This window comes from Saccostrea cucullata, unplaced genomic scaffold (genome assembly GCF_032062105.1).
Source record: "Saccostrea cucullata isolate Sc308-1 unplaced genomic scaffold, CSIRO_AGI_Scuc_v1 ctg2083, whole genome shotgun sequence".
Classification (NCBI taxonomy): domain Eukaryota; kingdom Metazoa; phylum Mollusca; class Bivalvia; order Ostreida; family Ostreidae; genus Saccostrea; species Saccostrea cuccullata.
The window spans coordinates 14556-29177 of NW_026919626.1; the positions used below are offsets into that span (position 1 = coordinate 14556).

The 14622-nt window shown below is 34.0% G+C and overlaps 2 protein-coding genes across 2 annotated transcripts; both read right to left on the reverse strand.

Annotated features, from left to right (window-relative positions):
- Window positions 1–1385: 1385 nt before the first annotated feature.
- On the reverse strand, window positions 1386–8803 carry LOC134234860 (uncharacterized). The gene is made up of 12 exons (XM_062716908.1): window positions 8686–8803; window positions 8136–8335; window positions 6740–6867; window positions 6456–6658; window positions 6219–6320; window positions 5582–5700; window positions 5223–5325; window positions 4878–5030; window positions 4588–4706; window positions 3937–4125; window positions 3400–3528; window positions 1386–2679 (listed from the first exon to the last, which is right to left on the reverse strand). The coding sequence occupies exons 2-12, from the start codon at window positions 8286–8288 to the stop codon at window positions 2629–2631; spliced, it is 1449 nt and encodes a 482-aa protein (XP_062572892.1). The 5' UTR covers window positions 8289–8335; window positions 8686–8803; the 3' UTR covers window positions 1386–2628.
- A 1210-nt stretch (window positions 8804–10013) lies between these two features.
- On the reverse strand, window positions 10014–10607 carry LOC134234884 (uncharacterized). The gene has a single exon (XM_062716938.1). The coding sequence runs from the start codon at window positions 10605–10607 to the stop codon at window positions 10014–10016; it is 594 nt and encodes a 197-aa protein (XP_062572922.1).
- Between the last annotated feature and the right edge of the window lie 4015 nt (window positions 10608–14622).

A 14622-nucleotide genomic window follows, 5' to 3' on the forward strand; every position in this document is an offset into this window, starting at 1 on the left:
CTTACAAAAATCAATGCTGAAGCACACATTTGAATTGACAAAATTTTACTCTTCAAAGTTGAGCAAAATAAGGTTAAATTGGTAAAAGTAAAATACTGCAATTCCAGATGGAAATGTTTTTACTAGAATCATTTTTCCATTTTACATCTCCTAACCTGCATTGTTGCAATGCTACCGAATTTGTACAACTATATCCGAATGCAGATAATTTACATTTCCCAATTCTCCAATGCAGGATTTCCATTACTATGCAGTATGAATGCAGGCTCAGTCATGCATTGTGCATTATAATGTCTTTCAATGTTAAGTCAGTCAATGCAGGCATTGGCTAGTCATTTACAATGCAGGCAAGAAATCAGTCAGTCAATGCAGGCATTTTTGGCCGACCTCACATCAGTCAGTATGTTAGTTTCCAATTTAATCATACAAGGAGTCAATGTTTTATAGGCTTTTTTCAAAAAAATGTCAGGCATTGGCAGTAAAACTGACACAACAGTCAGACACACATTCAAACAAATGCGCACACTTAATCAGCATTGGCTGATTAATCAGTTTTATGCAGGATATTGACCTTCAATGCAGGCTGGCCAACTCTCAGTCAATGCAGGCATTGGCTCACCCCCAAGTCAGTCAAAATATGAATGCACATCAGTATATAAATGCAGGCATTGTATTAGAGATAAAAATAATAGGCATTATTCACTGCACAACAGTCAGTCAATGCAGGCATTTTCGACTGCACAATCAGTTTCTCTCGAGCTCCAATGCCAGTGTATACCTAGCAAATGTAGGCATTGCTTTAATCTCTCAAGGTCCAATACAAACATTTTCTTTAAAATGCAGGCATTGACTCAGTCATGCTAATATAAGCCTTAGGTATTTACAGACTTTCTTGAAAGTTAATGTAGGCATTGTCATTGTCTGACTTAAGAAATTTCTCAGACTATTTCATGAAGATTCTTACTCAAGTCAAGGGTATGTTAGTTTCCCATTTAATATACAAGGAGTCAATATTTTATAACCTTTTTTACAAAAAATAACTTTTTACAGTAAAACTACACATTTACATGTAACATACATCCATACCAATGGACTCTTAATCGGAATGTTTATTAATAGTTTAATGCATTGATATTGACCTTAACCTGAATATTTCAATGCCCCTACCCCCAACTACAAAAGATGAATCTGCAGTATATAATTTGATCACTGTATTAGAGATAAAAATAATATTTATTCATGTAGTTTCAAGTTCAAGTTCAAGTGCATTTATTTCACTCACACCAACATCAGTGGTACATGAGGAACAACATATAAATTAGTTGTCATAATTGTAAGAAAAATAATAAATATAATTATGAAACAATATAGCATAAATGAGAGGAATAACATATGCACATAGTATAGCAATAAACATACAATGAAAAAAGAATTTAAAAAAAGAAAAGAGAGGGTATGGTAACATTTAGATTATGGAGGACAGACAGTGTCTTTTTTTTCAGATATAAATATACAAAGGTTTTTTAAAGATTCTAAATTTGTCGTTGACATAATTTCACAAAACTTAAGAGTATTTGGCATTTTACAATATCTGGGGTGTAAAAGATTCTTTCTGATACAATTCAATGTTTTACACTCTAAAATAAAATTAATTCATCTGCTATTTGCCCTGTATTACACAATTTACAAACTCTTTCCTCTAATGGAATATTTGACCATCTACCAGTTTCAATAGGGAGGTGGTGGTTTGAGGTCCTAAATTTTATAAATATTTTTTGGAGTTTATTAGGTAAAATACTTAGATATTTTTCACATCCAAATTCGTTCTTAAAAATTTTGTAAATACTACCTTTTGATGAATGATTAATATCACTATGCCATTTTTGAATAAATTGATCTCTTAATCTTTGCTTCACTGCTGCAAGTATCCAATTTATGTCAATAGAACTTTGTTCATACCAAATGTTAGAAAAACCACAAGAGGTTAAAATTTTATAAATGAAATCTACCCATGGGTTTTTTGGACCTCCTTGAAAATAGTGAGAACATAGATATTTGTACAAAACACAAACTATTTTAAATTATTTTCTGAAAAAATTGTGGTAAGCAATTTTAACCAGTAGGAGATCATTCTTGTAAAAATGATAATATACAATGGGAATCGCCCAGTCTCTCCATACACCATATACGATGACCTACTACTCTTTAAATGGAAAATATGTCTTAAAAATTTTAAGTGTACACGCTCAATGATGTCAATGTTTTCATAACCCCAAATTTCACAGCCATAAGTCAAAATTGGAACAACAACTTTATCAAAAAGATCCAACTGACATTCAATTGGTAAGTTAAATTGTCTTATCTTCCTTATAACACCATACATTGCTTTCTGTGCTTGTTCACATAAATGTTTTTTGGCCTTACAAAATGAGCCTGAGCGTGAAAATATTATCCCAAGATACTTAAATTCTTTTACATTTTCAATTGCATTATTATTGTAACAAAATACCTTTTTTGACATTGGTCCTTTAGAAAATACTAGAATTTTTGTCTTACTAACATAAACATTTAGTTTCCATTGTGTACAATACAAAATCATCCAGAGCCTTTTGCAAATCTACATCAGTTTCAGCCAGCTGTTTTCCTTTTCTTTTGGTGTAAGTATCGGCCAGTGTATACCTGAAATTAAAAAGATACGCTTTAATCAACTTTGGTCTCATGAGCCAAACTTTCCTTTACATGTCTGATGCAGATTCATTGAATCAGTAATGTAATATAAGGCTATCTAAGGACCTATGTTCAAAAAGTCTTTATGTGAAATTTTCATAACTTTGACAGTTCTTTACTGACCACTTGCTCTTAATTTTTAGGTATTAAAACAATACCTCTATATGCTTATTTTTACACAGGAGGATGTTCAAAAACACTGTGAAATGCTTAAAATAGATTATTTAATTCAGACATTATTGTTCTACCCCAAATATGCGCAAAAAAGACAAAAATGTTAATTCACATTCAAATCAACAAATATTTAAATCATATGACTTGTATCTTTTAAATGAAGGCAAATTCATTGAAATTCATCTCGCAAAGAGTATACCTTTATGATAAAATATATGAGAAATATGACGTTTTCTTTTATTTTTGTACTCTTGTGTCATAAATATTGATCTTTCTGCACTAAAAAAAAAGCTAAGAGGGACTGACAAACATCTGAATATAAAACTATTTTGCGAAAAAACTAGTATTTTGCTTTGAATACGGCATAATTTCTTACACAGAATTTTCATGTTATTGGACAAATTTTAAAAAACAGGGCAGAATTGTTTGCAAGTGTGAAAGGGCGAAAATCAGACAAGGTTAAAGTATTCTTGATTATACGGTTATGATTATTCATACCAATGACTTTCTTTTTGTCCTATCAACCAGCTCCTGTAGTGTTCTCTCCATTAGTTGAATTGAGTCGGGAGGTTCACTTGATTCTGAGGGGCTCCTTACAGGAATCAAGTCTTCTAAGGGGAAAGTTACCTGTGAAATATTCAAACGTTGAATTATAGTTAAAATATTATAAGCATCTACAAGAATTCTCATCACAATCCATTTTCTGAGAGATGTGGATATTGTTTATCTTTATGACTATAAGGAGTTATGGTATAAAATGTTATTGCAATAACACAAAATTTCCTTTGAAATCCCCCAAAAATGAGTTTTTACACACACATAAGGAGATGTGTAAAATGTCTTTTTAAAACCTGAGAGGCTTTTTTGAGATATCTCGTGGAAATTACAGAGTTACAGATAGACAGAAATAAATACAAATGGATAAAGTACAGACAGACTGAAATCATCCCCCTATTTCAGCAGCAGGATTTTTTCTTAGGTATACATGTATATGAAAGTGACATTACACATTGAATAGATTAAAACTTTATTTACATTGATTGGCGGTGTAAGGAACTTTTCCCTCGCTGTAGAAGAGAATTCCTCCCACCATTGCCTCTCCTCATCTTTCAGAAGCCCACACTCCAGCAACTTTGGGCAGGTTTCCTGAAGAATTCTGTTCAGGTACATGGCCTTCTCTGTAGGGACCACATATTTTGGTTTTGTCCTCAAAAAATCCATGTCCTTCAGTTAGATTTGAAATACATTGACAATGTTAGTGAAAAACATCAGTTACTATATTTGACATTTTGATAGAAATTGTAGAATTAAATTGTATTTGATTTTGATATACATGTACAGTAAAGTATAAACAAAAGACCGTTTCTGCTCATGTGTCTACGAAGTATCTGATCTTGTCAAAAAAAAATTTATACACAAGTACCGTATATACTCGCCTGTAAGTCGGTTGTATTTAATAAGCTTAAAAATCAGAGGGACTGACCTCATATAATACTATTCATTTTATACCTCGCCTATAAGTCGGACATAGAGTTTTGGACCAGAAATTAACTCCCAAAAATCCGACTTATAGGCGAGTATATACGGTACTCTTCTTTATAAATTGGGTTTTGGAATTGTCAGAGGTTACGGCATAGTTATGTTTATTTAGTGAACATTATCTGCTGAAATTATTAATGTAATCACCTTAAAAATTTGAATCCCACACTTATCCTGCTGATGTTCAAAGGAGTTTTCATCTTCACAGTCTGGCAGCCATCTTTCACCTTCACCCCTTCTATAATGGAAGATGGGGGTCCTGCTTTCTGCAGTAACAATCATTTATTAACAAGGTTCTTTTTCTTATATCATGAAATGAAAACCACATGCAATATAAAATATCATTATGAATTGTACTGACAAAAATCATGCAGTATATCAACTCAAAGCAGTTTGTTTTATAAATATAATATTTCAATATTGTCGTACTCCTCTACCTTTGTCAAGAGTATGGATTCTGAATTCAAACTGGTCTCCTAGACCATGGTTGTTGACCAGGTGATGTACCATCCAATCTTTAAAATCCCAGACTTCTTTGACAATTTTTGATTCCTTGATGTAACTTAATTTCTGAAAAGTCCTTGTCAATTCTGAAAAAGAAGGGAGACAACTCTTTATAAATTGTACAGAAAAAAAATACAAATATTTTCGAATTATTTTGATCGGTTATTTAATTTATTTGTAATGTATTTCTTTAAAACACATCTTAATTCTCAATTTTTAAATGCAGCATGCATATACATGTATATCATTGTTCAAATCATATTGTATTCTACAATTACCTTCCAATGTCATTATATCAGCTTTTAACAAGCTGGAAAAATTGGAAAACATGGCATCTATGTCTTCATGGGTATGACCAACGGGTAGCATATGCAAATAACACTAAATAATTGGAAAATAATGACTAAATACTTGACTGTAATATTTCAAGAGTTCATATTGCAAAGGAAAATAATTTAATTCTGCTTGTAACATATGTCACTTGAATGGTTAAAACAATTATTTATGACAATCTTTAAAAGAATATTTGTTTGCTCTCTCCAAACTCAGGGTAAAAAAAAATGGGTTGACAGGAATGTGGAAAATTTCAACAGACATGTGCATATTATTATACATAAAATGGATTATAAATTTCTACCTCTTCAAAAATGCCAAGGTGAACCATAATACCAAGGAAGCCAAGAACAATCTTATTTTTGTTATCAGATGCACTGTCTGTCTGCAAGTGCAATTCCCTTCCCAGGCAGTCTTTGTAGTCTGCAAATATATATATATATATACATATATATAGTTTTAACAAGAATTGTTATTTTATTTTCTTATTGATTACTGGACACTGTGATATTTTCTTTGGATATTTGAGCGAGGGTCGGAAAACGTGATAGAGGACAATTAAGGCTTGCCAAGCCCTCCATGTGTTCAACCCAAGCCCCAAAATTACTAAATTTTCAAGGCGTTATCAATTTTTGTACTGGCCCGGTATTTTGTCTTCTCCTGTAATAGATTTAATTAGGCACATTTATGGAGTAATTTACTGTGACACCAAACTGTAAACTTTGCAATGTATATGACGTCACAGTGGTTACCTTTATTTCATCAATGTAAGGTGTTGTTGCAGGATAAAATCTTTAAAGTCAATACAGGGTGTTTCACAATATATCTGTCACACATTTTACATGTTGAGAAAGTATATACAAACAAATCCTCATGCCATATTCAATATTTGAAATTAAAATTACACTAGATGGGAAAAACTATAAATACAGCATAGTTACCAAGTAGAGTTTGCAGTAATACAGTCAGATTGAGATTGGAGTCATGAGGATACTGGAGAAGATCAAAATAGCCATATCCAACTTTCCGTGCTCCTGATACCTCTAAAGTGTATGAAATATAGGTACATCTTACAATTTTTATAAATGAGAAAACTATACATTGTAATAGCTAAGTTACAAATTATTCAGCTCATATTAAAATAATTTAAATAAATTCAAAATTTATTTGCTAACGACCTGAATCTCTGTGTACAAGGAAGCCCAGCAAATGAGTCCTGACTTGCTGGAGATTGCCAATCTGCTTCGAATTCCTAGATTTGGAAAAAAGAATGGGAATGTTTGTTTTTTTCTGGTCCATTCCATCCATGATAATGGTCAGGCATTTGCGGGGAAACAACCTTGACACTTCTCTCCTCTCATAGTATGCTTCTTTTTGTCTCCTGCAACATCATAATTATTATCACTAAATCTGAAAATTTCTAATGCTTACAAATGACAGTCAATTTGTATACAACATTTACCTCACGTAATCCCAATGCTGCTTTTTTCTCTCAAGAACAATCATTTTTGCATCTCTCTCATATCTTCCACACTTCTCAAATTCGAAGTGGAGAGTTGTGCAAATGTGGCACTTTGAAAAGGGGTTTTCCTATCAATAAAAAATAAGGTGCAAAATTCTAGTTGAGCGGCTGAAATATTAAAGTTTAAGGAGATATGTGTAGATGAAAAACATTGTTAACATAGATTTTAACCAAACACTCAGGCAGATATTAAGCTGATATAGTCTCTATCAGGATGATTTACTATCTAAGTGAGCTAGGTCAGAGAGTAAATTTTACAACATTTTTTTACTGAAGGGAAGCACTTCTAATATAGAGTTAATTAATGGTATGTTATGCATTTAAAGAATGAATTAAAAAGCAACATAATGCCCTGTTCACACGGAGTGTTTAATTTGAATTAGACGTAAAGTTACTGCGAATTAGTTTCGCTTAGCGTTCAAACGGAGAATTTAATGCGAATTAATTTCATTCGAATTAGTTTACTGCACAGTAAATTACTTCGCATTAGCTCATTGTGAACGCTAAGCGAAGCTAATTCAAATTAGCTCATTGTGAACGCTAAGCGAAGCTAATTCGAATTTAATTTTGAGGCATTTGTAATGGCAAAATTGGGTCAAGTGCAACATTTCCGTGGTAAAATTGAAGTATTAATTTGTGCCATCTCTGAGTGAAAAACTAAGGAAAATAGTGTTAATCGCTAAAATGTGTGTACAGACACCATAAGGTGACGTGATTTGCGAATGACGTCATAATAGCCCTTACTGACGCCTGGCCGTAGAAGTAGAATTTTAATTTCGCATTAGTTTACTTCGCATTAGCTGTCTTGTGAACGCAATTTAATTCGCATTATTTTGATTCGCATTAGTTTACTTCGCATTAATTTACTGCGAATTAAACTCGTCGTGTGAACAGGGCATAAGTTTTACTGTATAATCTGGGTTGAGGCAGTTTATGCTTTATAAACCATGGAGCTTGTCATAACTCTGGACATATTTCATCAGCTTAATACACAGAAGTAGAGAAGATTTTCAATGAATTAATGCATTTTTACTTAATAATCAATAGAGCCCCGCCCTAACACCAGAACCCCTGACCCAAGGGCAATTTTGAAAGAGGCACCCTTCCTTGTCATAACTATGTGCATTGTATATGGCATAATACTCAGGTCAGCGCAGAAAAATCTTTAAATCCCGAATAATGCATTTCACTATTTATTCAACTCAGCCCCACCATAGTACCAGAATCCCTGACCCTGGGGCATTGAATTTCAAAATTTTTGTTCCCCTTCACCATAGACACTGAAAATGTTTAAAAATTTACGAAAGCTGAATGCGGACAGACAAAAAGTACTAACTTTAACCACTGTTATGTGTGGAAAGGACCTTTTCCATATCTTCAGAAAGGATGACTTTGTCAGGGATTGAGAGTCAAGGTCAGATGCCATTATTTTCCAGACCTCAGTCTTCTTCATTCCTGCTGGAAGAGTAATCTTCTCCTGATGTGGCATGTGTTCCCCAATATCATTTACAAAATTCTTGAACCATCCAATGCTCTCTACCATAAAAGGAATGATATGTACACATAAAGTAATTTGAATCAATACATGTTGATACATGTGCATGTACATACATGCATGTGGTGTACATGCATGTGAAATAAACAAAATAATGTAAACTTACAGTTAAACAATATTTATCCCCTCACCAAGGCACTGGGATAAAAAACATAGAACTTGTTGGATAAAAATCACATCCAACTACAAATCATGTGAGATCCTATATATTTATATCAATGAAATGAACTAATTATTCTAAAGAGAGCACTGATGTTAATTTTCTTTTTTCAACTGTATTATTGAAGATTTTTAATGAAAAATTCTTGCAAAGCAATTATTATCATATTACCACTGTTTTGAATGGAAGGTCTCACTGATGCTGTGTTTGCATGAATCTTTTCTCTGACACCATTTCTGCTTTCAGTAAGATATTTGTTGTACTTGTATATCGAAACTTCATGAACTTCCCTGTAAAAAAAAAGTGCCAGTGTTTTATTTTTACAAGAGACAAAAGGGTCTGAACACTAATTAAGTTTAGTAGGCCATAAAAGTACATGTGGCTCTAAAATAGTCCATCAATGCCTTCATTTGGCCTTTATGACAGTCTCTCAATGCCTGCATTGGCTTTTAAGACAGTCCCTCAATGCCTGCATTGGCTCTAATAAAAGTCTCTCAATGCCTGCATTGGCTCTTAAAATAGTCCCTCAATGCCTGCATTGGCTTTAAGAAGTCTCTCAATGCCTGCATTGGCTCTAAAAATAGTCCCTCAATGCCTGCATTGGCCTTTATGATAGTGTCTCAATGCCTGCATTGGCTTTTGAGACATTCTCTCAATGCCTGCATTGGCTCATAAGAAAGTCTCTCAATGCCTGCATTGGCTATTAAGATAGTAGCTCAATGCCTGCATTGGCTTTTGAGACATTCTCTCAATGCCTGCATTGGCTCTTAAGATAGTATCTCAATGCCTGCATTGGCTATTAAGATAGTAGCTCAATGCCTGCATTGGCTATTAAGATAGTCGCTCAATGCCTGCATTGGCTCTTAAGATTGTATCTCAATGCCTGCATTGGCTTTTAAGATTGTCGCTCAATGCCTGCATTGGTTTTTAAAATAGTATCTCAATGCCTGCATTGGCTTTTTTTGTAGACTTCTCAATGCCTTCACTGGGTCTTCAGACAGCATTTCAATGCCTGCATTACCTCTTTTTTAAAAAAAAAATCTGACATTGATCATTCTTATTGGGGAATCCCCTTCAAATTCTATTTTCGTAAAGTACATTCTGCATTACAAGTTAATTAATTTTCCTCTTGTCCACCTACATTATGTATTCCTTTTTTGCAACATTTAATTACACGAATACATTTATGCCTCTTTCAACTGCGTATGTGATTCCAATATACACTTATCTAATTGAGAACAAATATTGCCATAAATATAATGGACAGTGTGTCGACGATTCATTAAATATTGATACTGTTAGATTTTGGAAATAAGTTAGTCACACCATAACACTCATGTTTGGCTATTTTTGTGAATATTGATAGTTTTCTTGATAGATTGATAAAATTTCATTTCTTTTATGAATAGAAGTCAACATTTCTTTCCATATTTTCCAAAATATTGACCTCTGTCAAAAAAAAAATAATTGAGACAAATAAAAATTAGTTGAGACTCCACTTAGTGCAGTATTGCTGAACGAATGCTGCGCCAATATCTGTGCATTGGGGAGGAAGACACAACATGGACTGGTGAACCTGGGCATTGTAGGTGTACCCCGTCATAACAGAGGAAGTTCAGGTCACTCCAAAATCCCCTGTGGTGCCAAAAATGGACTCCTTCTAGGTCGGAACATCCTGCCTTAAGAAAATTGTTTGCGGCAACGATTTTCGCATTAAAGTCGCTGGAGGACGCCCAAGGCTGACGACGCAACAGTTGACCGACAATCACAACTGGGATATCCATCCCCTCGTGTAAATAACTTGCTATTGAAAGGATATCCGTTGATAATTTTTCCATCTCATAGCGCAAAATGTCATTTTCGCCAATCTGAATAAAACACACATGTGGTTTGTTTTTAAATTTGATAAAATCCTTTAACTGGGACACACGTAATCCTCCTCGGGCACATACCCACACATTAAAATTGTCCGAATCCAAATTTAGATTCATGAGACTTGAGTTTGAGTCCATGTAACGCTGGAGCCGAGACACAAATGAATGTCCTATTATGCAAACACTGAGACGCTTCACGTCGTCCATGTTGTGGTCCATCTCCCATTTGTAACCGGTTATAACCGGATCGCGCACTGCACGGGCGGGCCGAGCCAAAATTAACAATTAGGGTAGTGCAAAAGCGTTTGTTTACACTCACCGTTCTCTGCCAAACAAAGATATATGATCGATATAATGTCACTAGATGTTCCTTGCAGACGAAGGACGTAGGTACATCAATAAACTTCGCAAAATCTTACAAATTTCACTGCACCAAATTTGTGTGGCTTCTATCAAAATTCAATGAATGCAGCATGGCAGATTGCTGAATTATGATTGGCTAAAAGGCAAAATTTTGGGTTAGGTTAAAACTAGGCCACAAAACGTTTATACCCGTAAGACGGATATGGGTAAAATAAGTGAAAACTAAATAAACACTGCACATGTCACATAAAAGTTATTATTTATAATAATCACTAATTTTGATCATATCCCATTACTTTAAACATAATTCACACAATAATCGGTAGGATTTTTATATACTCTTGGTTGATATATTATGAGAGTTTCCAAATGGTTTTTCATTGTTGCAAATGCAAATGCAACCGTCATTGTAACATTTCATTTTAAAGCATACTTTTGCCTCGCTTTTTAAAATACAGAAACAGTGCAGTTCATGTAACTTCTGTCTTTTCTGAACATTAATATAACACTAAGGCGCAAGATGATAGAAGTATTTCTCATCTGTTTGACTGTTTTCCATGGTAAAAAAGATGGCATTTTTTTCAGGTTAACTTCCTGAAATCTAGCACCATAAAGGATACCTTCCAACGCAAAATTTCAAAGTTTCAGACCATACATGTAAAAGAATTTTCTTTTCGATAGTCACAATTTACTTTATTGAAAGATAAACAACACTTTAGTTTCCCATCCTTTTACATGATTTACTTATGCAGTTTTGTCATTTTTCGGCTGTGAATTTCGACAAAACCAAGACAAGTATGCAAAATGTGCGAAGTACATCGAAAAATACTCATCTTTAAGAAGTAAATTTGAACGTTTTAACCAAAAAATATCAAACAAAGTTCCATTTATTAATATGGAAAAATCTATGATAGAATCATACACATTTAACATCATAAAATTTATAAACAAATTTGCTTTTAGAACATTGACTTTTAAAACTTAAGATAATGATTTTAGAGAATGTGCCCCTTTGAAACATGAAACAATTTAATACTATAAGGGTTATGTCTCGTACCGAAACTCGATAATTTTAAGCTTTATTGCAAGAAAAATGTGACCTTAATTTGTGCGAAAAACCATGTGAGTTTAAAAAGTTTGTTGAGCTGTATAGTCAGCATAAACAAAACGTAGGTGTATCGTATATGTTTTGCACACGGCACTTTATAGGTGATGCAAACAGGTATATATATAAAAAAACGTAGGTAAAAAGTATTTTTTGCACACGGCCCTAAAATAAATCCATGCTATATATATAAACCAGCGCTGGACATTGAGGATCACTCTGCGTGAGTACTTAAAAGTGAACACAAGTAAAAAAGTTTCAGTGGTCAAGTCAGAGGTATGGAACCAAGGTATCGCTTGTTTTATTGAGAATACTGACAAGAGTGGACCCTGGATGAAAACCCTAGAAGAAGCCGCAGGATTACCATAAAACCCATTCAGAGGAATCTAATCAAACAGTATGGACTTGGGAGGAATACTTTAAAGAACTGTGGGGCTTGGATAAGATGATTCCTGAACAATCTAAAGAAAAAGTTGAAGAAACTAAACAAAAAGTATGGTTGAAAAAAAGAGTGAAATTTCCTGAAAATTATGTGGTGATAAGGAAGCACTGCTCTTTTGAGGGAATGAAGGGTTATCACGACTACAAATGGGAGATCAGAGGTGAGGATGATGATGGTTTTCGGATTGAAACTATATACTTCCCCGAGTTAGAATCGTGTATTGAACATTTACTTCTGTACAAGAAAGAAGGAAAAGCCTTAAAAAGACCGCATCTAGGTACTTATACAGAGTATCTCCATGGAATAATTCCTTATTTTCCAAATGAAAAAGGTATCCCTTGGATGACACGAGACTATGATGATGATGATGATGATAATTTGGACTTTATTTTAGATTAAAAGACAGCCTGTAAATTGTTGTATTTTCATTCTGAATAAAATCTGTGTTCTTGATATAATCTGTCTTGTGTGTTATTTGTTATTGTTTTCAGTAAAAATCCAGTTTGAACCGGCTGGCTGGCTAGACTGGCTAGACTGTGAAGCGTGACGTCATAATCACATTCTTGAAATGTTTTGCACACGGCGCATTTACCTGTGTCCATAAACAAAACGTAGTACCAACGTACCAATGTAAACACAGTGTAAACAACTCCGTATTTAGGGATAGGTTAGGGGATAGGGTTAGAGGGTTAAGGGGGTCTAGGGTTAGGGTTAGGGGGTTAGGGTTAGTTAGGGTTAGGGTTAGTTAGGGTTAGTTAGGGTTAGGGTTAGGGTTAGGTTAGGGTTAGGGGGTAGGGTTAGGGGTTAGGGTTAGTTAGGGCCAGGGGGCTTAGGGTTAGTTAGGGCTAGGGGGTTAGGGTTAGTTAGGGTTAGGGGGTTAGGGTTAGTTAGGGTTAGGGTTAGTTAAGGTTAGGGTTAGTTAGGGCTAGGGGTTAGGGTTACGGCTCAACCAATCAAAACTGATCACATGATTCCTCTCAGCCAATCAGAATGCGGGGCTATCGGGACGCCTTATACTACTGACGTTGTGAATTTTAACACTCATGAGTTCTCATAAATAAAGTGATTTATATTTATTAATTGAGTATTTCACAAAAAATGTATATTATAAAATATGTACAGATATTACTTCGATATTCTGTGAATGAAAAATATATAACTTTGAATTTATAACATCAGGTATAAACAAGCTTATGTACATGTACAAGTGAAAATGACAGCGTGTCCGTTCAGCGTGCAAATCGTGGTACACGTAAATAATTAAATAATGATTAATCAATGTTTTATAATAATAATTTTATCAATAAATAACACAAAACTTTATGCATTTGATATATTAATCAACCTGTATAAAGCCTTTAACTGAATAAAACCTGAAAATGATAGCATTGTTTCAATTACGGTTAACACACAGGTATGCACAAGCATCTATTTGTACTTTCACTTTGCCAGAAAGATGAGTCCATCATGGTTTTGAGAAAGTGAACCCAAGCAGCAACGTATAAGCTGCCGATTGAATTATAATTTTTTTCATAGTAAATAATTAAAAACACACGCCTTTCAGTATGATTTTGATCATATTCTCCAGTCAAGAAGTTGTCCATACATGTTAACCTATTGTGACGAAAAATGGGGAGATTCAGACCTCTAAAGAGGTATCGCGTGATATTTGACGCACGGGTTTGTTAAGATATTATTTTTCTCAAAGTAAACATCTTCATGTATTAGCAGAATGCTTTCACGACCAATAATAAAATTTTTTAGAAGAAAATCAAGTAATAAAATGATTCATTTTACATACTCTATACAATGCTTTTATTTCATGACAATCACTAGACAGGGTAATAAAATTTCGTTTTCCCCTGCCATCTTTCTGCTTTTCAAAATATTTAACCATTTTCAACACTTGTGAATTTCGAGAAGTACCTATACTTCGTTGAATAAATACTTCCGCCTTTCTCTAATTTTTTGCAAAGAACCGAAGTATATTTTTGACACAAAAAGGAAATATTGGGCTAGGCGTCTTTAATTCCGCAAGTGGGCACAGTAGCTCTAGTTTTTTTTCTTTTTGGGGGGGGGGGGAGGAGGGGGGCATTGCATTTTGTTATGTAACGGTGAATATACATGTGATTATGTAATTATCTATCTAATATAAAAGGCAAACAATATTCACCTAATCTGAGCACGTTAAATGTTTTTTGAAGTACTGGAGAAGAAAATAGGGGGGCATGATATTCAATCGCAGAATAATATATCCCGACCTCCCGACCGGGGTACATGTATTAAATCAACTTCTGCCATTCTTAGCATATCATTGTTTTTGC

What these genes read in the sequence shown, in the direction of transcription:
- LOC134234860 (XM_062716908.1), bottom strand. Translation starts at nt 8,288, where the DNA reads ATGCCACATCAGGAGAAGATTACTCTTCCAGCAGGAATGAAGAAGACT. An exon ending in ACCTTGGCATTTTTGAAGAG is followed by an intron (nt 5,326 to 5,581) that starts GTAGAAATTTAT and finishes CCAATTATTTAG; the next exon opens with TGTTATTTGCATATGCTACC. An exon ending in GTGGGATTCAAATTTTTAAG is followed by an intron (nt 4,126 to 4,587) that starts GTGATTACATTA and finishes ATCTAACTGAAG; the next exon opens with GACATGGATTTTTTGAGGAC.
- LOC134234884 (XM_062716938.1), bottom strand. Translation starts at nt 10,607, where the DNA reads ATGGACCACAACATGGACGACGTGAAGCGTCTCAGTGTTTGCATAATA.